This window comes from Dichomitus squalens (assembly GCF_000275845.1).
Source record: "Dichomitus squalens LYAD-421 SS1 unplaced genomic scaffold DICSQscaffold_16, whole genome shotgun sequence".
NCBI classification, from domain to species: domain Eukaryota; kingdom Fungi; phylum Basidiomycota; class Agaricomycetes; order Polyporales; family Polyporaceae; genus Dichomitus; species Dichomitus squalens.
This window is the reverse complement of record NW_006766898.1, coordinates 41,136-66,195: the sequence shown is the minus strand read 5'-3', so window position 1 is coordinate 66,195 and position 25,060 is coordinate 41,136. Positions and strand designations below refer to the sequence as shown.

The 25,060-nt window shown below is 54.1% G+C and overlaps 5 protein-coding genes across 5 annotated transcripts; 2 read left to right on the top strand and 3 right to left on the bottom strand.

Annotated features, from left to right (window-relative positions):
- Positions 1-300: 300 nt before the first annotated feature.
- On the top strand, positions 301-3,034 carry DICSQDRAFT_106562 (carotenoid ester lipase precursor; the record flags this gene model as incomplete). Its single annotated transcript, XM_007366106.1, has 14 exons — positions 301-776; positions 837-1,027; positions 1,089-1,153; positions 1,217-1,226; positions 1,278-1,308; positions 1,360-1,434; positions 1,493-1,500; positions 1,552-1,617; positions 1,677-1,746; positions 1,835-2,102; positions 2,161-2,268; positions 2,324-2,373; positions 2,434-2,684; positions 2,754-3,034. Exons 1-14 carry the CDS (start codon positions 610-612, stop codon positions 3,032-3,034), a joined length of 1,641 nt encoding a protein of 546 aa, XP_007366168.1. The 5' UTR covers positions 301-609.
- Positions 3,035-4,452: 1,418 nt separating this feature from the next.
- DICSQDRAFT_86973 (HET-domain-containing protein) lies at positions 4,453-5,657 on the bottom strand (the record flags this gene model as incomplete). The annotated part of the gene is made up of 3 exons (XM_007366105.1): positions 5,644-5,657; positions 5,331-5,571; positions 4,453-5,263 (listed from the first exon to the last, which is right to left on the bottom strand). Coding segments are annotated over exons 2-3 (1,044 nt in total), but the record flags the coding sequence as incomplete, so codon positions are not given.
- A 411-nt stretch (positions 5,658-6,068) lies between these two features.
- DICSQDRAFT_106557 (kinase-like protein) lies at positions 6,069-8,237 on the bottom strand. The gene is made up of 3 exons (XM_007366104.1): positions 7,925-8,237; positions 6,935-7,860; positions 6,069-6,872 (listed from the first exon to the last, which is right to left on the bottom strand). The coding sequence occupies exons 2-3, from the start codon at positions 7,509-7,511 to the stop codon at positions 6,142-6,144; spliced, it is 1,308 nt and encodes a 435-aa protein (XP_007366166.1). The 5' UTR covers positions 7,512-7,860; positions 7,925-8,237; the 3' UTR covers positions 6,069-6,141.
- Positions 8,238-8,847: 610 nt separating this feature from the next.
- On the bottom strand, positions 8,848-13,963 carry DICSQDRAFT_170489 (WD40 repeat-like protein; the record flags this gene model as incomplete). Its single annotated transcript, XM_007366103.1, has 18 exons — positions 8,848-8,954; positions 9,008-9,321; positions 9,383-9,859; positions 9,917-10,022; positions 10,073-10,174; positions 10,225-10,347; positions 10,397-10,741; positions 10,798-10,868; positions 10,916-11,098; positions 11,157-11,312; positions 11,380-11,575; positions 11,637-11,896; positions 11,949-12,010; positions 12,061-12,168; positions 12,220-12,548; positions 12,606-12,825; positions 12,893-13,046; positions 13,101-13,963. 18 exons carry the CDS (start codon positions 13,961-13,963, stop codon positions 8,848-8,850), a joined length of 4,176 nt encoding a protein of 1,391 aa, XP_007366165.1.
- Positions 13,964-15,813: 1,850 nt separating this feature from the next.
- DICSQDRAFT_147417 (uncharacterized protein) lies at positions 15,814-24,405 on the top strand (the record flags this gene model as incomplete). Its single annotated transcript, XM_007366102.1, has 29 exons — positions 15,814-15,937; positions 16,037-16,220; positions 16,282-17,251; positions 17,303-17,432; positions 17,484-17,699; positions 17,763-17,810; positions 17,873-17,976; positions 18,032-18,086; positions 18,141-18,275; positions 18,346-18,718; positions 18,775-18,857; positions 18,926-19,138; positions 19,193-19,417; positions 19,535-19,689; positions 19,746-20,000; positions 20,055-20,713; positions 20,761-20,788; positions 20,837-20,879; positions 20,930-21,477; positions 21,530-21,570; positions 21,634-21,760; positions 21,874-21,974; positions 22,027-22,547; positions 22,601-22,860; positions 22,915-23,100; positions 23,155-23,815; positions 23,877-23,965; positions 24,034-24,266; positions 24,330-24,405. The coding sequence occupies 29 exons, from the start codon at positions 15,814-15,816 to the stop codon at positions 24,403-24,405; spliced, it is 6,843 nt and encodes a 2,280-aa protein (XP_007366164.1).
- Between the last annotated feature and the right edge of the window lie 655 nt (positions 24,406-25,060).

Genomic DNA, 25,060 nt, shown 5'->3' with positions numbered 1-25,060 from the left:
CGGAGGTGTCGCTCATGCAAAGGCTTGCTTCACACAGCGATCTTCCTACTTTGCTTGTCGCTCATCCATGCTGCTAGCTCATGATCACCGAGCTGTATTCGAAGTCTCACCAAACGGTATTCAGGAACAAACATAACGACATATTCAGCGCATCAGTCAGCCCCGTTCCCTTACTCGAATTAGTCGCCTTCTCGCCCAATGTGACCTTCCTTCGAATGACGGTCGTGCTGCGCCAGTCTGGTGATCCTCGCGAACCCCCCTGCTTTCCTCCGTGATTTTGGGGATATCCCAGGCCTCCTACGGCACGCAAAACGGGCCCGGTGTAGAAGTGATGTCAAGTCTCACACGCAGGCCATTCGGTCGCTGTCATTCTTCTTTGGCGTTTTCCGATTCGCGGCTGCCATTGCGTGGAATGGGGACATGAGGCTTTCCCCTTAACGACACATGCATGCCGCGTAGTCATCTTGCTCGCGTCGGAACTGCGGTCCTAGCATGTCTCGGGAGCCGATGCAGACATAAATACGGGGGTCGTATTGACGGGATCGCTTGAGGATCTCCTACGGTCCACAGGCCTGCCTCTAGGCTCTGAACATCGCTCCTCGCCTCACCATGTTCGTCCGCCGGTCCTGTCTCCTGGCTGCCCTCGTAGGGGCCGCGCTCGCGGTGCCGATGACGAAGCGTGCGTCCCCCTCCATCCAGCTCGACGAGGGCACCTTCGTAGGCACCTCAGATGGCGTCGTGGACAAATACCTCGGCATTCCGTTCGCGAAGCCTCCGTTCGTTCCCCCTCCACTTGACGTTCACAGATGTGGTGTCGCTGATCTTCCTCATGGCAGAACTGGGAATCTCCGCTTCAACTTGCCGGTGGCCGTCGACCCTTACAACGGCACGCACCAAGTGACGGCATTTGGGCCGGCCTGTCCCCAACAGGCGATCACGATCCCTGACCCCGAGGGGCTCCCTGAAGACGCCCTCAACTTCATCGTGAACAGCATCTACCAGATCATCAGTCCCTCGGCCGAAGACTGTGAGCTGGTTATTCGTATAAGCTCTCAGACGCCCGAGTACTGACGTAGCCGTGCGGAAAGGCCTCTCCATAAACGTCGTCGTCCCCGCAGGCACGAAGCCTGACGCGAAGTTGCCAGTAGCAGTTGTGAGTCTTGATTGGCATCCACGTGTCTTCCCTCTGGCTCTAAATGAGGTCTTGCAATGCTAGTGGATCTTCGGAGGTACGTCGCGGAAAGATTACAGGTCACTGCAGCCGACTAACGTAATCGAAGGCGGCTTCGAGATCGGTGGGACGAGCACGTACGTGCGTCTTCTCACAAGCCTCGGTGCCAATCCTGACCTCGTTCACAGCTATGACGGAGGTGTGATTGTGCAGCGGTCGATCGAGCTCGGCGAGCCAGTCGTATATGTTAGCATGAACTATCGGTAGGATTTCGTTCTGCCGCCATCCACGTTCCGCCAGGCTGATCAACTCGCATTACAGACTTGCCGGTCAGCGAGATGCACATATGACGGATTGAATGCCTACTGAATACCATTTAGCCTTCGGCTTTCTTGCCAGCCAAGAAGTTAAAGATGCCGGCGTAGGCAACCTCGGCTTGCAAGACCGTCAGTTGACTCACTTCCCCTGCTTCAGGCGACGTCCTCCTGACTGACGCATACCACAGAACGTCTCGCCCTTCGCTGGATCCAAAAGTACATTTCCGCCTTCGGCGGAGACCCGTCGAAGGTCACTATGTACGTCGCGTTTGCGTTTACGATTTTCCATGTGCGGTTGTGGGTCCACATGTACACCCGCTTATCGTCGCCCTTCTCTTGTCCGCAGATGGGGCGAGAGCGCTGGGGCGATCTCCGCCGCGCTGCACCTCGTCACGAACGGGGGCGATACCGAAGGCCTCTTCCGTGGCGCGTTCATGGAGTCCGGGTCGCCCATCCCGGTCGGCGACATCACGCATGGACAGGGTGATTACGATGGCATTGTTGCCGCGACGGGCTGTTCTGGCGCCTCGGACACGCTGCAGTGTCTGCGAGAGGTCGATTTTGACACGCTGAAGGCAGCCGTCGACAATACACCTGGGATTTTCTCCTATCAGGTAAGGAGTTTGACCTTTGTGCGAAGAGAAGGTTCACACTGACCCACCACCTCTCAAGTCCTTGCGGCTGGCTTGGCTGCCCCGCGCGGACGGCGTCTTCTTGACTGATGCCCCGCAGAAGCTTGTTCAGCAAGGGTCCGTTGCGAACGTGCCGTTCATCACTGGTGTAAGCAACCACCTCTCCGAGACAGGTTCATTGATTTATCCCGTGTACTCTCAAGGACTGCGATGACGAAGGCACTCTCTTCTCCCTGTCGAACCTCAACATCACGTAAGCTACACAAACGTCTGATGTCCGCTTTTGCGCTGAGCAGGATGGCTACGAGCACAGAAACGAGTCTCAGTTGCGGACGTACATCAAGACCAACTACATCGTGAACATCTCGGAGAGCGACCTCGACACCCTTCTAAAGCTGTACCCCGCGGACGTCACCAAGGGCTCGCCCTTCGACACGAGCGTGCTGAATGCGCTCACCCCCGAATACAAGCGTATCGCGGCCTTGCAGGGCGACCTGGTCTTCCAGGCGCCGCGGCGGTTCTTCTTGCAAAACGTCGCCGGCAAGCAGCCGACATGGTCCTTCTGTACGTCATTCTCCGTGCACTTGAGTCAATCGGCCATCTGACGATCGTGGTCTCGGCATGTGCATGCAGTGAACAAGCGCCTCAAGGATCTGGCCGTGCTTGGTTCTGCGCACGCTACGGACATCCTGAACGTGTACGGGGGCGGCGACATGACGGACTACCTTGTCAACTTCGTGAACCACCTCGACCCGAACGGCAAGACGGGCATCGCGTGGCCACAGTACTCCGTCGACTCGCCGAAGCTCCTCACGTTCCTGGATGGGCTCATTCCCCTCACCATCACGAGCGACGACTACCGCGCGGACGGCTTTAACCTTATCACGAATCTTTCTCTCCAGTTCCCCATCTAGGACATCGTGTTGTTGTTCTGGATAACCCTTGTATGGAGACCCCTTTTGATGAATAAAACTCCGGTCATTCCATCATATGCTTCACTAGTATAGACCATGCCACTGCATGCGAGAGAGACACAAGCCGAAGCGAGCGTATGTGGTATGTACGAGGTTGGCCAGCCCTAATCAAGAGATACTCGGCCTTTCGCTGCTACCAGTATTAGATGAGTCGTCATGTTTTTGCTTGGCTTCATGCTGCTGGTCGCCTCTTATGCGATATTCACAATAGACACGTCCATGGCTTGCTCAAAGCATCGACGAAAGGAAACACAGCTAAACGACTGTCAAACACCTCTGTGATACAGCTGGGGCGGCGCTGGCAGGTCGAGCCCCCATCACCGTCGTCGGATGTTGTCGAACCCATCTCTGGATTCCGGACCAAGACTACGCGTAAAAGTCCATATACTCTTCATCATCTCTCGTCTCAGGGTCTCTCGAATCTGATGCATTGCAGCGTACTCCACGTTAGTCGTCGCCAGCAGGGCCTGGCGCCCCGGGTACTCGGGCCCGCGGTTCTCCCTCGCCTGTCTCGACGGCGGGCGTGTCTGTGATGACCTCGCAGACATCGACGAGCAAGAAGTAACGCGATGTCCAGGCAAGGTCCAACCCAAGGACCACGCGAAGCGCCTGGCCTCCAGGCCCGGCGAGAGTCACCTCTTCTTCGAGGAGACGCGGCATCCATGGTCTAGAGTCTTTCCACGAAATCATGGAAGAAGCCGGCGACTCTGTCGTTCCATCGGTCCAGTTCGGGGGCTTCCAGGACGCCGTCACGAGCGCTCGCATCTTCCACGCTAGTCCACTAGCCATTAGGGAGTACTTGTATTCGATGGTGACAATGTGTCTTTCATGTGATAGCGTGAGCAGGTGCGTGTTTGGATGGGCTTGATCTGGACCTCTGAGCTCGATCGTGTAGCCTTCAGCGCAAAGGGCGTCTTGAACTGTTGTCGGGAGTATCAGGCGTATTTCATCATGTGCGCGATCGCATGCGAGCTCTGACAACCCCGCCCCACGTTCGGGATGAGAAAGATATACTGTGTGGACCTTAATGTGAGCACGGCAGCGCTCTATGGTATCCGGCGACAGAGAGAGGAGGGCGCAGAAGCCCTTCAGGCTGGGATTCTGCATGTGCACCCAAGCAAGCCCAGCAACAGGCTGGTGTATGTCGGAGTCAGACTCGGGCATGTGCACAACTCGACATAGCAGATGTCCAGGGTCGTCGGTAGACTCGCACCCGAGGATAGCAAGGTACCAGTCCTGCGACTCTGCACGGTCCTTTTCGGGCAAATCCGGAGGCAGAAAGGGGAAGATCGGCATCATAGGAATTTGCATGCGGATGCCGTAGGGAGAGAAGACGTATTCGGTCATAGGGGGATTCACAGAGAGGCCGAGGATTCTGCGTACGGTGTGGCGAGGGACCACCCTGATGCTCCCGGAATCCCGGAAATTGGTGAGGGAGGGTACAAGAGACTGTCGGGACGACTCCTGTAGCTGACATCTGCGGATGAACGCAGGATGTGGAATACCGTCATTCTGTGCAGCGGTATTGACGGGTGTCGCACATCCGAGTAGTCCCAACCCAGGTGCGAAGAGGCTCTGATCTGGGATGCGACGCATGATTTCCTCCTGTAGACGGCGGAAAGCACGGATGCCTTCACCGTATAGCGTGGGCATGTTGATGTCGAAGATCCCTAGAAGTGAATATGCTTCGTCTTCGACCCTTGTAGTGACACGTTTGGCCGCCCAAGAGAGACGTGCAGCGACGCTGACCTCGTCGAGAGATTTTTGGTGCAGCAACACTCCGCGATCGATGCCCGTAACCGTCTCCAGAAGGTCAGCCAACGTATCCTTCGATCCCATAACCCTCCAATCTCCGGAGAAGAAGACGACATCCCAGGGTGCAATGAGCTCTTGGAGCGTCCACCCACGGGTGAACCACCGGCTCTTGCGGAAGGTGGAGAGTGGATAGGCCAAATCTTCTTCGGCCACAACATCCGCCAGAAACGCGTAGCAAACCTTCGCAGCCGCGTACCAAGCGTGCATTGAGTTGATCGACTCGGAAAGCTCTGAGCTACTGCCCTTGTCGATGCAGCAAGAGTCGATCCATATGTATCGGAAGCCATTTGCGCGCGCGATCGCACATGCGTCTCGGATCTTCGGAGAGAAGTTCGGGTCGTCCCAAATGGAAGGCTGGATTACGATGCAAAATGTGGATAAGATTAAGAAGAGCTGCTTAGATATAGAGAGAAGACTCAACGGGAGAAGAACTGGTAAGAATGGAGTCTGACGACCCGAGAATGGTCGGAGAGGGGAAGGACTGACTCAAAGGGGGCTGTTGGGTATCCATAGGATAACGGCCCTGACTCCCCTTGAGCTCATTGTACGTTTGCTCCCCCTTTAAGGGATCCCAGGTGTGGGACAAGATGGCGTACGTAGCGACCTTGGGATTCGTCTCAAAGAACTGCCCAGTTTCTGTGTCAAGAAGGCGCATGACGTTTCTGAATCGTTCGGATGTCAACATCAGCGTCCAGACAGAGCCCGATGATAACGCGAGCTGCGAGTATACCCACCTTGGAACTCTGACTCGTGCTGCTACCGTTCGGTTGCTGTGGACTCATACGGGCCCGAGGTGCAGCGGTTGGGATTACAGAGGCGATGGTGAGGTAGCGGGAGCAGGGTTGGTGGGTGATTGGTGCAAGACGGGATAGTCCAGAGAATCAGTAAAACTACATATATGTAGATCCACAGAATTGGTTGGACGACTCGGACGATCTTCCCAGCGACGCACATTCGAGCGCTAGAGTAAGTCGGGCACGTGTCCGTAATGCATCTGGTAGTCGTTCCTGTCCTCTCGCCTTCGCCAGACAATGACGAACTCACGCTAGACCTCATTCCAAGAATGGGAAACCGGGTATATTGTGGCAATTTCGTACGTATACTGTGTCGTGAAGAACATGAAGTGAACGGCCACGACTCTACCCCCATATATACTAGTAGTACATGTCCGCCGCCGTTTGCGCGCTCATCATTGAAACCAGTCCATCGTCCACATAGTCCGTTAAATCATGTCAAGTACTTCTGCGAAACTGTGCGTTCAATATCGGGAAGAGTAAGTCCGTGATAGAGCTTGCTGTAGCGTCCGGATCTACAACCCTCCCGGCGACGTCCTTCTCTTCTAACTCAACCCTCGTCGTGGTATTTTCGGGTGTAAGCACCATACTGCTTTCCGGAGAGGACACGAGGGAAGTTGTCGAACCGACAGTGGACTCGGAGTCGCCGGAACACCCCTCGCCTGTAAGTGGAGGAAGATCGAAGGCCCACTGAGGGCGCGATGCGACAGATGACAGGTCGCGTGAAGACGTCTCGTAGCTGGGTTTGAAGGAGGTCATACTGGCCAGCAGGTAGCTGGCTCTCGTGAGACGACCTGTAGCAAGGTCAGCCTCTCCGAGTGTGGGTGCCGGTGCTCGGATGTATTCCTCGACGACGGAAAGCTCGTCATCGTATCGCCAGAACGTGTCCAGCTCGAGGATGGCCATCCGGAGGTCCTGGAGAGATGGACGGCCGAGGGGATTGAGGACAAAGATATGACGGAGGATATCGTTAGCACCCTCGGAGATGGGCAGCATGTCAAAGAGAAAGTCGGGATTCTCTATGAATTGGATGAAGCACGGATCATCGAGCGTCGCTTTCTCCCATGGATTGCGCCCACTAATCATGTTGACGAGGATGACGCCTAGAGACCAGATGTCGCTCAACGCGGTGTAGTACGGTCGGAATCCAGAGAGATGTCCGATACATTCTAATGACAGCGTAGACTCCACGTCAAAGACGGTCCGACATGCCATGAGACGCAGTACTCACCAGGGCTCATGTAGGCTGCGGTTCCGCAGTAAAACTCTTGGACTATGGGCTGGTTGGTCGCCAAACCAAAGTCCGCGAGATAGACCTGAGAGCGGTCCTCGCTGACGAGGATGTTTTCGGGTTTGAGGTCGCGATGGTATATCCGTAGGCTGTGGCACGCCTCAACGGCGTCGACGAGGCACACAAACGCCTTCCGTACAAGCGCGTCGTTATTGACGTACACCTTCCGGCAGATTGGTTCGAAGAGATCGCCAGTCCGACAGAAGTCCATGATCAGGTAGAAGTAGTCGTCATCCTCGTATGCATCGCGGACGGTGACGACGCTAGGGTGGTCGGAAACGAGACCGTGAAGGGCGATTTCTCGCCGCGCGGCTGCAAGCTCGTGCTTCATGCGACCCGCTTTGCGGATCATCTTGATTGCAAGAGAGGGGGTGTTGTCGGAAGGGGTAACATGGGTATCGACGGCTTGGTATACGACGCCATAGGTGCCAGAGCCTAGCATGCGGACGAGCCGAAAGCGTCCATTCACGGCGCAGCCGGTGAGGTCGGGCATTGTCGCTGCGGCGATGTGAGACATGACCTAGAGGGGTATGACGAGAAAGTGAAGTGGCGACAATTAAGGGGTATATTGGGGATGGTATAGGTGCGTTCCCCTGGAACGCGAGGAATGGGGAGTTATGGACGCTGAAAGGCACTCTCTATATGTACCCCCCCGCTTCCGAGCTGTCCGCCTGTGCACCCGCTCGCGAGTCCGAAAAACGCGTACATCTCACGTTCGTGTGTACGACTTCTCGGCGACCGAGGACTTGCCATGTTGTTCGTTCAAATCTTGAACCGGATACCCGTATATCGGTTTGTTAATCGCCTGACAGTCGCCACCTGACCCTACGGGGGATGGAGCATGACAAATGACCAGTCATAGACCTCTGTTGCACCATTCAGGTCATGAGTGGAACTCGTGGTCAACGAAACGAACGAGTTCTCACTCACTATAGTGTATGGACGTGTAATTCTCGATGCGGGAAAGATCTGAGATGATTCCATCAGCCTCGGGATACAATCCTTCACATTGACGGTCGTGTCGTCATCGAATATGTGGGAGCCATACACAGTACGTACACGCCACCACGTCCAGATGGACGGTGAACTGGGATTGACCGGAGCAGACCGGTAGGGTGCGCCGAGGGACTTCCAGATGGGTGGAACGCGGACTCCTGTCAAGATCACCGCAGACCTGGGCTTGCAATAATCTTGACTAGAACGAGGCAACTCAGCCACTGCGCTCTATGTGCTAGCCATAGTTGGGCTGGACTGGACTTCGTCGATGCGTGAGAAAGCCGAGACGTCCGCAAGGCGGAGATTATTTCTGGTCAAGATATCGGCACGTACGGTTAAAAGCGGGTCAGAACGATGACGGACCGACGCCACGAGGCAAGCAAGGCGGATCGCTATGCGGCGGCTACTTATGTACAGCTCGACAGTGTAGACAAGGAAACGCATCGGAATCTGCAGCCGCGCCGTCGCTAGCTCGGACAGAAGTGTTCCGGAAGCAGCGCGTGCGATGGCTCGAGGACTTAGGAAGGCCTTGAATCGTTATTGGTAAATCTGAGATACACGTGAGAATGGCTGAACATGTGGAGGTACCGATTAGCCATAACGGAGCTACTTGCCTAGATCGCCTTGTGTGCATCTTCCAGGTTTCCTGTCATCCCGAATCGAAGCCCCAGAACGAGGCATGCCTAGCGTGTACTCGCCGCGACCTCTGACAAGAAAATCGAGCCTATACTACGGGACGTGCATGGCGTACACGTTGCGGTCGTGACAGTTTCTGACCGCATGTCAGAGAGCAAGAGCATGATGAACGGGGGCGGTTCCGAGTTGCCATAGCATGTGTCCTGTGCCCCGCAACGGTATCAGGTACTGAAAGTTAAGGTAGTATCCTTAATCATGAGCTTAACACTTCGGTCTCCTGCCCACTCAAACCGCACATCCACAAGAGTGCCCTCCAAGCTCATGTGCGCTGTTATTGTCACGATCAACATAGACTCCATATCTCGCTTGACTGGGACTCACCCGCGTCTCCAATGTTGAAGCTGAGCGTCTTGAACGGCTCAGAACCGCTGTGGCCCTGCCGAGGAGGTACCCCTGGCATAAAGAAGCTGGTGAAGCTTGCTCCGACCTTCCAGACGAGCACGGCCGACTCCTCAAGAGACATCGTCACTACGCGACGGCCGTCAGGCGAGAAACTGCATGCAGTTGTACGCTTCTTGTGCCCTTCAAGAACATATAGGCGAGTGGCAGTCTTGAGATCGTACATCACGACCGCGCCCTCGCTCGTTCCTACCACTAATCGTTGGGTGCCCATATGGAAGTCAACCGTAGGAAAACTGAGTAACCATGCGCTCAGGTGAGTACAATGACGGTCCCTCCATCGCAACCAATACTCACGTCTGTACGATATGACTCAAGATCTCCGTAGCGGAATCCAAGACGGCCTCGCGTGTCGCGTTCGAGTTGGGGTCCAGTGACTTCACAATTGCTTCCACCAACCTGGGAAGATTGCTGTATAACACCAGCGGCTTCTTGCGAATGAGGAAGATGACGAGCTGCATCACGGACTTGCGGTGCTGCACGCTGCGCGGGTGGAGAATGTCGATCGCAAGCGTCGTCATGAAGAGTGGCGTATTGCTCGCAGCGATCTGAAGAACCGCCGTTCGCGCCTGGACGCCGATGTTTGGTACGGCGATCGCCTCCTTCTTTGTCGTCGTGGCGAGGGTGAATAGCGCACGGAGCATCTCAACCGCATCGACGTACTGCTGCCAGACTTGGAACCCACGCGAACAGAGGTCGATTGCCAATGACCGATGCGGAGATGTCTCATCATGCAGGTATCCCGCAATAGACTTCGCGATATCGGTGAGAGTGCTATGAGAAGGACTTATCAGGACGCGGCCCGTAATGAACTGCGTAAGGGAAACGAACCTCGTAGGCAGAAGGCTGTACTTGTCCACAGCGATGAAACCGCAGACGCATAGAGCCAACGCACTCCTCGTAGAATCCTTCTGCTTCTCGTGCTGCAGTATTGGGACTATACCACGGATGAGTGACCCTGAGAGAAAGACGGTGGAACATGCTTACGGTGTTGCTGCCAGCATTCCACTATGTCCGCGGTCTCCTGGTCCGACAGCCGAGCAACGCCAGCGTCGAAAAGCAGTCGCGCGGCCTGCCGCTCTTCAGCCGCTACAGCAGGATGCTCAGTATCATCTCTGAGGGGGCATAAAGAAACGTACATAGTGTGTACAGCATATGTTGACCTAGGCGAGGGAGACTAGGCGGCTGGTAAAACTCAGGAACGAGTTGCCCGACTGATGCTGCGTAGAACGTCATGACAGTGCTGGCATCTTGTGCGAGATCTAGTAAACCGTAAATGTGCTGCACATTCAGGGGGTGATGATGACGGACTTTCGAATTGCATCAGATACTGCAAGACCGAGAGAATGGCCAGAGCCCGTTCGGCAGAGACCTCGGGCGACAACGTCCAGGAGCTCATGGGAGTGGATTGAAGGAGCAATGAGAGGCTGTTCGCACTTGCCAAGCCTATCGGGGTCGATTGAAGCATAATAGAGAGGTTTTCTGCGCAGATGGTGTCGATTCCTTCGCTGATGCCGAAGGTGAGGAGCAGCGACAGCAGGGCACGCGCGTGCTCCAACCGAGCCTTTGCGCTGATGGGACCTTTTGTGCCCGCGAGTGCTGCGCTTGATGCAAATTGACGCAAGAGCACGGAAATGTTGATAAGAAGAGTGGACGCTGGAAAGTGTGGTCAGGGTGGACTGAAACTGGCGTTCATCTGCGTGTGGGCGCACCTGCATCAGAAGAGCTATGAGAAGTCACTATGGTAAGTACGTCTTTGCTACCAGGAGGTTCCTCCATGGACCTAAGACACATTAGCGAAGACCGTTGTGATGTACACGTCAGACCTACCACTGCGACCAACCGTCCTCTTGCAAGAGCTCTTCTGCCTTCTCTGTACTCATCGACCGCCAAAACTCCCTCGTCCGCGTATCCCACAACCTCGCGCGACCATCTCCATACATTAGCAACATGTTATCTTCTCCTAAACATACACGATGCAGAGGAGCAGCGGATGCAGGAACGAGGTAGACACTAGCCAGACGGAACACTACTCAGAGAATAACCTACGAGAAAACGATAAATGACGCACAATTGGGGTCCATCCAGCGCTATGACAGCAATAGTCCCGTCCTGGGAGATACAAAGCACGCATCCCAGCAGTCTCCCGACCTTCTCGCCGTGCAACGGAACGACGCGCGCGAGCGGGCTCGTGAACACCGTCCACCGTGCGCAAAGCTTCAGCGTACTGGTAACACATCAATTAAACAATGGCACAACCCACACTAGCGTCTGATGGACAAAATATAGCTCACCTGAGTGCCCAAATTCCGAGCGTTCCGTCGTCCGCGCCGCTAACAAGCAGGCGCTCTCCCGTCCGACGGTTCTCCACGGACTCCATGGCGATGATCCCAGACGGAAGGGGAAAGTCCGAAGAAATCAAACCTGCTTCTGCGTCGCTTGAGCCCTTCGCGAGATCTAGGAGCGAAGAGCGACAAACGTGCCCGTCCGCTGCAATACAGTGCGTATACTGAACTCCCGTAACTCCGAGGGCGTGAACGCAAATACTCACAGTAGCCCAGCACGATGAGCTCGAGCTCGAGCGGGAGTATCGACGTGATACGCCTCTCCGCTTGCGCGCTGGAAGGACTGGGGTCGCGACCCTTCCACAACGTCCGCGTCCTCAACTTCGCGTCGTCGACAGGAGCGTCGTGCACGGTGTAATGCACCCTCCGGCTCCCATTCTTGACGTGGGTGGACACAACGTGACCCCCGGATGTGAGCGCCGCGGCGTCTCCCGGCGTGAAGGATGTAGTCTGAATCTTTTGAAATCTGGGGAGTTTCAGGATTTACGTTGCCACGGAGACGGAGTGAGATAACGTACGCGAGGCGATGGCCCTCCTCGCTCTCAAGCGTGAAGGTCGTGCGGTATATCTCAATCCGGTCCTGTGAACGGCGATGAGAGAGATGTTCGGAGTATCTGTTCGGGATCTTACGGGGAAGAGCACGGAGAAAGAGTCGTTGTCAATCCATCGTACGTTCTCGATGCGGGCAATCGGGGCTGGTGGAGAGCACTCGAGCCCTTCGCGCGAACAGATCAGCACCTGTACATCTTATCAGATTGCGGAAGAGTTCAATGTGCACGAGACACGAACCTGGATCTCACTGGCTGACCAAGCACAGAGCCGGACGTCCTCTCCGCCATCGTAGGCTCGCAGACCGACCACGGGCAGGGAGAGGCCCAACTCGCCGTGGTTGACCTCGCTGACCAGCCGTATGCGCTCAGCAGCTTCATGCTTCTCAGTATCGGGAATGTGCTCCGTGGAGAGGGACTTGAGGACTCTGAACGGATTGGGCAGTGGTAGATGGGAAGAGGAATGGGACTCCGGGACGTCTGCGGAAGGTGAGGGTAGCGCATCGTTGATCCGAAGGGAGCGCGAGATAAGGTAGCCATGAGAATTGACATGAAAGAGGGTCAACGAGTCTATGTGTAGAGATAGGTCACTGAATGCGTATGCATGCGAATCATACTAGGACTCACGGTCGTCCTCTGCACGCAAGCTAATGGAGTTGACAGGACCATCGATAGTCCACTCTCCAAGATACTCGAGCTTGGCGTCCGCAGCTTGCACTTCGCCTCCCAGCGACAGCTCATACGCGACTACTAGCGAAACATTTTCCGAATCCCCGGCACCAGGATCGTTGAACTGACCCGCGGGATAGAACTCGTCAGGGGAAGCACAAGCGAAGAGGATGGTTGACTGCGTAATATGTACATGGGGAATCACTAATTAGCACAGGAAGTATACCATGGGCAAGCCGGCGCACCTCCTGGGATGCCGCCACCAGCAATGTCCTCCAGACCCAAAGCATAGCATGCACAGGCTGCGTCTTCCCACCTAGCGCTGTCGGCCTGCGCCGCACGTGGATGATTGTCGACGCGAGACAACTGCCATCCAGAGTCGAGTGAACGGAAAGACCGCTACAACCATCATAAGCGGCTATGCAAGGGACATGGAAGGACGCTCTGGCTCACCCAGCTGCATTGAGGCATGTTATGTAACGACCGCGATCGTGTAGTTTCAGAGATGTCACAAGCCGTCCCGGACCAGCTTGAGGGGGAAATGTGTGACAACGCAAGCCAAGGGGAGTAGGCGATCCAGGCTCTGGGGACGGAGCGGGCACAAGAGTGGGCGAAGGAGGACCAGACAACAACAAGGATTGCGTTGACGACGTAGGCGAGAGCGCAGAAGCCAGATAGCTCCGTGTGTCTTCTTTTCGTAGGCTGCTTCCTGGGGTCTGGGAGGACTGTGTCGCTTTCTCGGGGACAGCATCCCTGTCCGAGCGGGTTCTGGACGTAGACAAGTGCCTATCACGGTGACCTTTGCCCTTGAGCATACCCCTAAGCTTCTCTTGTTCGTCATCAAAGTCGACGTAGTTCTTTGGAGCTTCTGCTTGTTCGTTGGAGACAGCAGAAACGATACGAGAACGAGTGACTTGGAAAGGAGACAGGGAAGACTTGGTAGAGGACGGAGAGGCGGAACGCGAAGTCGGACGGCCCAGACCAAGGAATCGCCGTGCACTCGTGGGCGATAGCACAGATTCGGAGGAGTTGGAAGCAGGTTTTACGGAGGGTACAGCACCTGAGTGTCCTGTTGACCGCAATATGTAGACTGAGCCGTCTCGACAACCCACGACAACGCCAAGAACAGAACGAGGGTCGGATTTACTGTCAGATAAGAGCGAAGAACTGTGAGAGCCCCAACAAGTGATGTAAGATGGTACAGCAGACGAAAAGCTGTGGTCCACTGGGTCTACAGGTGCGCTCCCTCTGCTTCGACTAGCCGGTGTCGAGAACGTGACTGGAACAGTCAGAGAGGACTCAAGGATAGAGGACATGATGACAAGGGGTAGCAAAGACGTAAGATGGTTGAATCATGAAAACGCAGGGTCCACAGACGTATGTCGCATGTGCTAGAGTCGAGAACGAGAGGGAAAGTGACTGGCTGCTTCCCGATGACGCTGGGCATACCGAGTGTGCCCCAGCCTGCCCTAAATATTCCCACACCGGCCCCATATAAAGGCCTCTACGGCGCTTTCGTGACTTTTTCTCGTGCGGCGACACGGCTTAGACTTTTCCCCATGTTGCTCATGACTGCAATGCTCTACGCGGTCGTTCGAGTGTCAAGCCGTGTCAAGAGGAACTCGGATATCTTAGTGCCCTCATGTCGTCTCCTTATTTTTCCCCCGCGGAGAGGATGGGCCGGTGGTTCAGTACAGTCTCGCGTCTGTGAAACTTTTCTGCTTACTGTTTTCTCGCAATATATCTGTTTGTCTCGCACTTCGTGGATTGCAATGTGTCGTCATCTATCGTTTCTGGATCGGGGTAACATCGTAGACATTTGTAGTATCACAGATACCGGCATCATGTCTATCGCGATACCACGGGAGGTGAGCTTCCTCAGCTCAACGTCTTGCTTCCACGCTTACACCGACGCATACCAGGCGCGAAAGCTGCGTTGAATCATGCAGTAGCCTGCTGAGTTTGGCATAGCTCTAGGCCGTCAAGAGGGACAACCCGAATCTCTATCTTCCATACACTTATCGACCCGGGACCGACCACTCAAAGTTCGATGCAAATTGAAATAACTCGACCCCGCACATATTTGAGTACCTACCTTTTCTCGTCACGATTTCTCAATTGCTCGCTCGAGTACACTCGCATCAGCAGTAGCACCTTCGCAATATGAGTCGCGTGTCGAGCCGTCTTGGGCGGAGCAAGTCGGCCCAGAAAGCTTGCAGACTACAACGACCGCGTGATCCCTCTTCTGCAGTGCACCGCTATGCGTTTTGTTCTTTACGGCTAGTATATTAAGCAGAGAAAAGGTTTGATAGTCGAAAAAATCACCTTGTCTTATTGCTGAGGCTTCCATTGCATGCATCAATCCGAGCACGGGCACCACCATCGCGTCGATTTTAAGCTCGAGAGCTTTCCCGGCCTGGCCCGACTATTTGTCCATGCATATCAGCTGTATCAGCCTTCCTCTCAGTTACGATGCGCTCATGTGGTTACGGAGCTATCCAGCAAGCGAAGGATGCATCTCTACATTTACTATGATTATCGGATGGTGCTGGTATGTCAAACTAACCATTTACTTCTCTCCGCGGTCACCACTAAACGCCATCGTCAAGTAGATACTGGCGCGGATCCGCAAGGACCGGCGATCATCCTGACTTCAAATAATTATTCAGCTCGAGCTGATAAAGGATATATGTATGGAAGGAAATCGCCGTCGTATGTGGGCCACCCGTCTACGCCAGGGAAGGAAGTTCACCACTCAGCCATAGTTCGGTCCCCACGATATCCTGTGCTCATACATGGGGCTCAGAAGCCTTCCAAGAGCGTCTCGAACGACGGCGCTCGACCAAGCACGGACTGCAGTCCACGAGCGCCCAGCAACACCGACAGATGCTTGGAGTTACATTGTTTCCGCGACCTCGGTGAATGGTCTTCAGGGCTCGCCGGATCTCATACTTCTGCTTGCATCGACCTGTGTGGCCTTCATTGATGACTTATAAGATGAGGCGGGTGAGTGCCCGCATTCTCTATCTTTCAACAGTTCCCTTGCTCTACTGCTTCGTCAGGCGGTCACTCCTCTCATTTTTGACCCTGACCCTGTCTCTTTGTGAAATCTCTGGTCTCTGTGTCACCTTCTATATCATTGCTCCGGTAGCGACCTTCTTGGACCATGGCTCACGATATACTCATAGGTGCAGATGAAGATTTGGCTTCTCAACTCGCCACGGAGCCACGAGGCTATCCAAACGACCTTTTCTCGAGGCACACCTCTCCGTTCGACCCACTTCCCCTTGGTAACTCTCGCTTTAGCCCAGATGGAACTACTAGACCAACCCTCGCAGACAGCGGGATTGGAAACGAGTACGAGGGCCCGAGAAAAGATGTCGCTAAAGAGCCGAAGGAGCCGCTGTACAAGCGGAAGTGGTTCATCATCACGAACATCGTTGTCGCCCTGCTAAGTATCGCTATCTTGTTCATTCTCCTCTATCCCGTGGTACACGCTATAGCACAGCATCTCGTTAACGCTACTGTACTTCACGTCGATCAAGCCATCATCACCAACCCTACGAACCAGTCGTGAGTGTCTGTACAGGGTACGACGATAAGATCACCGGCTGATGCAGCATCTATCGCCCAGGTTCGACTTGTCGCTGAACGCATGGATCTCGCATGGCGGCATCTTCTCCGCCACTGTCAAGTTCAACGAGCCGATCGCCGTCCTATGGACGAACAGCAAGGGGGACCAAGTGCAACTCGGGTCGTTTCTCCTCGACCCCCTTACTATCAAGAACAAGCGCGCCTATATTAACGAGACCGTTCCTTTCTCAATTGACGACGAAACTGCGTTCTCCCAGTTCACCTCCGCGCTCATCACGGAGCAGAATTTCACCTGGCACCTGACGAGCGAGAAGGTCGACGTGCGCGCGCTCAAGTTCCTTACCGCGCACGAGCTCAACTTCCAGAAGGACGTCGCGCTGAGCGGGATGAACAACTTCCAGGATGAAATCACGCTGGTTGACTTACAGCTTCCGAGGGACGCCCCTGGAGGCGGGATCGAGTTCGTCGCTGTGACGGGCATACAGAACCCGAGTCCGTTCAGCATCGACCTCGGTACTGTGGTCTTCGACTTGTCGTATGATGGGTTATATCTCGGATCTGGGAGCGGCTATAACACGACGGTCGGCTCCGGCGGGAACAACGTTACACTTCGAGGCACGCTCGTTCCCCAGAACAGCTCGGACAGCCTCTCCAAGGTCTCCCAGCTCTTTACAGAGTACCTCAACGCAGGCAACCCCGAGGTTCTTGCGAGGGGACGGTCGTCGTTCCAGAACGACGGGAACGCGGTCTCATGGCTCAGCTCGGGTCTGACCGCGCTTCAACTGACCGTTCCTTTCAAGGCACCTGGACCGATCAGCCCGATCAAGAGCATCAGCATCGGAGACATGGCGCTTGTGTTCAGCGAGCAGAATGCTTGGGCGCCGATAGCAAGTTCGCGGTCGGTACAGGCCGAGTTGGAGCTGCCGTTCGGATTCAATGTCTCGATAGGACAGCTTTCCAACTCGTTCAACATCACGGATGAGGGGAGCGTCGTTAGTGGTCTGTCTGCGGTATGTAAATTTCACCGACCAATAGGCTGGCATTGACGAGCTTTCATGCAGCCTCCAAGCGCTTCCGTAAGCCAAATCGATGTGGTGAACTCGACTTGCACACGGGGAACTGTGAACATCACCATAGACGACACTCCGCTGGCTATCCCGGATGCGAGCCATCCTATCTTCTCCGTTTTCAGTGCGTAACTTTCTAGCTCCCGAGTCGGTATTACGCTGATTTGTGTACCAGCCCGCAACCTCACCAATAGCTCGTCGCTCCCATTCCAGCTAGAAGGCAACGCTCGTGCTGTCGCTAACACGAGCATCGGGCAGCTTACTCTAGACCCAATCATCTTCAATGTCGCATCGAGTTTAAAAGGTCTCCAGGGATTGAAGCAGCTCGTTGATATCGGCACTGTGGATGTTATCGGAGGGTCAACTGAGGCCATACATCTCACTATCCCCAGTTAGTTACACCTTTCATCAGTAATCATTCCATCAAGACGATGCTGACTTTGCATCATTACAGTGAACATTCAGAACCCCTCGAATCTTGTACTCTCGACGGGCGACCTCTGTGCGTAACAGATAGATATCCCTGTTTCTGTCATGTGTTACCCACACTTGACGCTACACTAGCTCTGCAACTTTTCCGATACGGAGCCTTATTGGGGACGATCCTGATCCCGGATATGACGCTCCAACGAGGAAACAACTCCTTCTCGGCCCAGGGGAACTTTACTGTAATGGCACTCCAAACAAGCCTATCCTTTCACCAACTCACTACAATATCTCTAGCCCAATGACACACCACAAGGGATGCGGACCCTCAACGAGTTTGTTGGTGGCACAGGTTGGTCTTCTCATGATTCATTACCGTCGGAAACGAACTGAAGTGCCGACCTAGACGTCGAGGTCGCTGCCTCAGGTTATGGTCAGAGCACTCCCATCGAGTCCCTTGTCTCCGCCTTCGAGAGTTTGAATGTCAGCGCAAGCCTTCCTGCCCTCGAAGCAAACCTCATCGGCTCCGCCTCGCTTTCAGGTGATTGTGGAGGGCCTCTCCACGTACATTCAAATTCATCGAGGAAGCTGACACTGACTCGATGACATAGTTCTCGACACCACCAGTCAACAGAATAACACTGTCCACGCGACGGTCTCGCTCACGAATCCATTCACTGCAGAATTCGCCATCACCCACGTCAATTCCAACATCAGTTTCCACAGCATTTCTCTTGGCACGATCGACGCACCAGTCGCCTTCTCGTCGAAGGGTAACTCGACCACCGAGTCTCCAGCGCTTGACCTAGCCTTGAACTTGGATCCTGAGGCGTTGTTTACTGTGACACAGATATGTGCACAGTCTGCAGGGCTCAGCACGGATCAGTTGGATGCAATCGTTCAACTGGGAGGGTACCAATACTTGGATAACGTCAATACCGCACGACACTGGCAAATGGACAAACGCAATGACGTCACATTCATGTCCGTCTTCAGTTACCTTTCTTCGGAGGGATTGATGCTGAATATGCTATCTAAAGCGGCTTCAATCTCCCTACCTACGTAGATCAGGCCTTCTCCAAGCTTGCAGCAGACGTGAACCTGCAAGTGGGGGTGACCATCGGTGGGTCGTTGTCTTGTTCCCACGATTAGCGGCAGATCGATTGTAGCTGACGCTGGCGGCACCGGCAGGCGAATATCCGACCACTCTCGCTTACACCCAACACAACGTCTCCGTCAAAACCGACAAGAGTCTCAACCTGCTTCTCCCAATTTTAGCACAGCCAATTGTGCAGAAGATCGTTTCTGGCACAGTTCTTGGCATCGAAACTATCCTTATCAAGGATGTGAAGCAAAACTCATTCACCGCGTCTCTCAATGGTTCGATCACGAATGCCGGTCCTTGTGAGTTGGCTTGCGAATGCATGTCACTTCAAATACTCATTGCCGTACGCATAGTCGATGCTAACATCACCTTCCCCATGGGACTTGATCTTCATTGGGACGGGGCTTCGTTTGGGAACATTGCTATGCCCGACGTTCACGTGGTCGGCAATGCTGGGGCAAACTTCCAGGTCGATGCGACCGTCAACGTGACCAATGTTGACCACTTGACGGACTTCACCAAGGCACTGGTCACACAAGATTCAATCAATTGGGTCATTTCTGGAAACGATCTGACAGGTGAGTCCATGTATGATTGCAGCATGTGGGAAAGTGCTGACGCTTGTGCAGTCTCTGCTCTTGGTAAGCGTCACATTGGGATGGGCCAAGCACGTCATCGAATGAGTGATTTCTCAGGTATCTTGGTCCCTGGTGTATCGCTCCCTGGCAAGAACGTCACTCTGAAGGGTATGAACAACTTGAAGGGCGGCGTGAAGATCGACAGTTTCGACTTGCCCAGCAACGACCCAGCAGGCGGGATCCACCTTACTCTGGACACCACCGTGGCGAATGTCAGTATCGATGGTCGTTGACGATTCGCAAGTTTATTGATGGCCTCCTGTCATAGCCTTCCCAAATAGGCATTGCGCTGTCGTCGATAGAGTTCCAGGCTTTCTTCCAGAACACGACTATAGGCCCCGTGTCTTCATCCACTCCTTTCAGCCTCTTGCCTCTTTCTGCAGTCTCTCTGCCACTCTCCGGGCGTCTTGTCCCGCAGAGCTCGGAAGCAGGACTGAAAGCTGTCTCGGCTTTGGTTGATGGCTTCGTGCACGGACAAGACAGCGATGTGGTGGTGCAAGGCAGCGGAGCTGGAGCCACCGACGTACGTGCACGATGCTTTCATTCCCGATTTTACTCTGAATGTGTCCTCCGCTAGGCTACCTGGCTCAACGAAGGTATCAAGGCGCTACAGGTCCAAGCTACCCTCCCGAATCAGGGCACTCTGGACGTAATCACAGCAGTCACCTTGAATGAACTTGACCTCCGCTTCACCGATACTACTGCCTTCAGCCCGTCCATGAGCAGCAACGACGCCACGGCGGCTTTCTCACTTCCTTTCGGCTTCCCCGTGAATATCATCTCTGTCGGACAAAACATCACGGCCGGTTTTGGCAGCACTGACTTCGCTCAGCTGAATATACCGAAGGGCCCATGTTCAACTGATGTCGACAAGCGTATAATCCACCTGCAGATTTCCGATGTTCCGTTCAACGTTCTTCAGGGGCAAACCAGCGTCTTCGAGCAGTTCCTATCAAATACTGCGACGTCAGTTCATACCACAATTTCGCTGAAGGGTTCCGCAGATACGGAAGTGGATACGGCTGTAGGAGTACTCAACCTCACAGCCATCCAGTTCAACGTGCAGACCTCTATCGCTGGGATGCAGGGTCTTACCTCGAAGCCAACGCTGGTGACGGCTTTGGACGTTGATCATGGGTTCTCAGACTATCTGCTGATCAAAGTCAACTCATCGTTGTTCAACCCCAGTAACATTACCCTCGGTGCTGGGGACATCTCGTTCGATCTGACCTACCAGTACGTAGTGCCTTTCGATCAGCATTTTCTTTGCTAATGATACCCAGGAATCAGATTATTGGCCAGGCTGACCTCGTGCGTTGAAGCGTCGTTGAGCTGACGCCGGTGGCTGACTTTCTGCAGAATGACTTGACCATCCTCCCTGGAAATCAATCTTACGCCATCGGTGAGTACCGCGCATGTGAGAATGTTCTGCAGTTCTCATGATGTAAGAAGACGTACACTATCAACCTCATGGGGAGGCTGTTACTTCCGGACAGCATCTGCTCGAGAACTTCTTGCAAGGGACTACCTCGTCAACGACAATACAGGGGTCGACGGATTCAACTTTGATTCAGTCTTTGCAACTCGCGATGTCCAAAATATCACTCTCACCTGTCAATATACCTGGCTTAGGAAAGACCCTCATTTCCTCTACCTCACTCGTTTTCCCGCCAAATATCGCGCAGAGTAGTATCGCCCAGGCATCCTTCGTCCTCGCTAACCCCTTTACTGCGAGTATCAACCTCCTTGAAATCAGCGCGACGGCAACCTACGGAAACCTGACTCTTGGCAAGATCGACAACCTCAATTGGTCGAATGACCCAATTCACGCTGATGGTCATGCCGATGTCACGTCGCCTGCGCTTCCATTTAGCATGAACATGGATCCCAGCTCCATCATGGAGTTCCTACTTGCTGCCGCTCAGAACAACGACGTTGATCTTGGCCCATTGCCGGCGTTGTTCCGCGCTGCTCTCCAGAACCCAGCCTCACATAGCTCTGTACGTACATTCAGTCCCCGCATGTATCCGTCACGATTGAAGCTTGCCGAAGATCAACGCGACAGTGGGCAATGCTACTGCACCATGTATCAGGTGAGTGGTGAGAGGACATGGTGATTGTGGGTCTCTGATCTTACCGATACTATTTTCCCCTAGCGGGCATCAGTTCGATGTTAATGGCGCGATCTTGAACTCCCTCAAGAACCTAGACGTAACACTCAATGTGAACAGTTCCGTCAAGATCGATGATTGTGCGTATTCTCTTACATTTGGCAGAGCCCACGTTGACAGTTTCCCTAGATCCAACCGACCTTTCCTTCGTGCAGAAGGGCGTTCGAGCAGTGGTATGTGATCCCCGACTGAAGTCACACGCCCGAGAGTCCGACAAGTTTCTAGACAGACGATACGGCCCTCTATCTCGTAGGCGTAGTCGCGCCACCGATTGTCCAAACATTCGTTGATCAAGCTACTCTCAGTTTCAGCCAGGCAAACATAACGTAAGCCGATCCCAATGCCTTGACAGGCATCTGTAGCTCAACGGTCCCGCAGGAACGTTTCAGATGAGGGCTTCGACCTTTCTTTGAAGGGAGCGCTCACAGGTGCAGGTCCATTCGACGCTCAGATAGTATTCGTCGAACCTGTCAGCATCAGTTGGCAGGGTCAGACCATCGCGACCATCTCGCTTCCGCCAGTATGCATGGCTGCCAACATTGGCGTCCCGGACTACGAAACCACTGCGCATCTCACGATTACTGATACGAGCGGTTTCACACAATTTGCGACGTTCTTACTGCACAATCCTGAATTCGAGTGGACGATTTCGACAGGAGCTCTCCGTGCGATCGCTCTTGGGACGACCTTCGATGGAGTATCTCTAAGCAAGAATATCTCGTTCAAGGCTTTCAACAACTTACCAGGTGTTACGATCAGTGACTTCAAGCTACCATCGGACGATCCAGCTGGCGGAATCCACATCGAGACGGACTCCCTAATCCCGTCGTCAGCAGACTTAGGCATCGATCTTGGCACCGTAGCGTTCGAAGCATCCTTCAAGGGCATCACGCTTGGACGTAAGGCCCACTATTGATTCTGTAAATGAATTCTGTTGACCCTCCTTGCTCAGCATTGTCGAGCACCGATCTGCTGCTTACTGCTCACAGCACGACGAACGCACACCTGACTGGTCGAATCACCCCCAAGTCCGGCGCTGATTTGGCTGTCATGGGCGAATTGTTCACCAATTTCCTACAGTCTCAAAACCAGACGATTTCGATCCGGGGTAGCTCCGTGCAACCAGCTGGCGCCAATGCTTCTGTGGCATGGCTGAGTTCTGCATTCCAGTCGTTAGCGCTCAATATCACCTTGCCTGGACAGAACCTTGAGGTGCGATTCCACTATCATGCGATGGATCGAAGGCATCTAAGAAGAATTCACCAGGTCATCCAAGCCATCGATATGTCTGACATCGAGCTTGTCATGACGGAGGAGAATCAAGCGTTTGCGCCCATTGCGAGCGCCCAAAACGTCGTCGCCCAGTACAAAAATCCTTTCGGGTTCTCCCTGCAGGTGATGCAGAGTAACGAGAATATCACACTTGTCAGCGGAGGGATCGGCGTTGCGGAGGTAAGTGTCAATATACACTTGCTCTACTAAGGTACGGTTAACGCGCAATTTCAGCTCCTTCTGCCGCAAACAACGGCTAATGGATCCGTCTCAACTGGCAACGTTGTGCCACTACTCCTCTCGTTTGACAAGCAGACTATGCGAGCCTTGGATGATGTTGCGTTCTCCCAGTTCATGGCGACAGTCACCACTACGTCGAATGTGGATCTCCAGCTCAAGGGTTCCACAGACGTTGTTGCCCGTACCGCCGTCGGTGATGTTCCCATTTCCGGCATCCCGATAGACGTCATCACGTCCATCAAAGGCATTGATTCGTTTGGTCACGGCACAGTCTTGAATAACTTGTCCATTACTGGAAGCGGACAAGATAACACTGGGCCATTCATCAAGGCTCCGTTGACCACTGCTCTTAGCAACCCATCCAACATCTCCCTCCAGACGGTCGGCGTTGAGCTCCCGGTCTTCTACCAGGACGTCATGCTTGGCCGCGCAGTAATCGATTCGCTCAACTTGCAGCCTGGCGACAATACGGTATCTGCGGAGTTCCACTACGTGCCGCAGGACGCGAATGATACCACCGCACAGTCGTTCATTACGAGCTTTCTGCAGACGAGCAACGAGCTGCCACTCACTATCAAGGGCGACGCGAGCAGCTCTCCATTCGCTTCGTTGATACCTGCTCTCGAGGGTGTAGAGATCACCACAGACTTGAAAGGTGGGTCCTTTCTCGCTCTGGAAGCTGAGGATAGACCCAGCTGACGTCAATTACGTTCCAGGCCTGAATTTCCCTCCCTTCGTGACAACCATCAACGCGTACATATCTGCAGCCACCTTATTCTCTAATACCGTCTCGATCGACTTCGACGTGAGTCCTCCGCTGTGGTACTTGAACGTATAATGATACGTGCTGCCGCTGGCCGCTCATATATGTAGATCGCGAACCCTCTGGACACCGAGATCCAAGTCTCGTTTGCGCAAGCAGACTCGGGCTTGGACGGCGTGACTTACGTACACTTCGAGCATGCGTTCGACGACTTTGTCATTCCCCCGCATGCCACTGTGAACAGTGGGCCGATCAACAACGTGCTCCTCACCCAAGGTGCTCTCGGGTCCCTCAAAATCGTCAATTCGGGGAAGGTGGATGTATTCACGGCTGCCACTGTCAGGTCAGTCACTCTGTTCTTCGCTTCATCGCATATCGAGTAGAGGCTGACGTTCACCCCATACAGGGTCGGTGCATACACAATTCCGTGGTTGCACCTCACCACTCTCGGCGCCCCGATCACTGTGCACCCCTCGCTATAGACCGATCACGCGTTTCCATCCTGCATTATGCTATGCTCTGACTAGTGATATGTTCTCGCTGCTGCATCACCACATGCGGTATATTCTCGTCCTTGAAGCTTCTTTCCTAGATACGGACTCGGCGTCGATACGACTCTGCTGTGTACTATCATACTTCTTGTACCCATTACTCATTCTCAATATCTTTATCGTGGTGAGCTGTCTTCGCATTGTATTCCCCGGAGTACTAGCCTACCATAAACACTGTCATAAGTGTTATATCAGATCAACTTTCTTTCGTCTGGGATTGAATCGATCAGGAGCTCTGGTCGTATGCTCGAAAGACGGTGATGATATACAGCCGATTACCTGCTCTACGGATTGGCACTAGACTGGTCGACTCAACTGATGGGCTACCACACATATTGCTTCGGACGTGCCGATCGAGCAATAGCACTCCAGACATGCTTCCCACGGCCGCTGATTTGGTGGAGGCGAATCGTGTAGGCGGGCGGGCGCCAACGTGCTGCTCTCCATCCTGCCGCTGGGGATAGGCAGCGCCCGCTAGCCGATGTTCTGCTTATATAACGATAGCGCTCAGAGATAGTCTTCCGCTCTCATCTACCCGACCTCGATGTTCGACTCCGATGAGGCGCTCTCGAGGATCTTGGTGGTA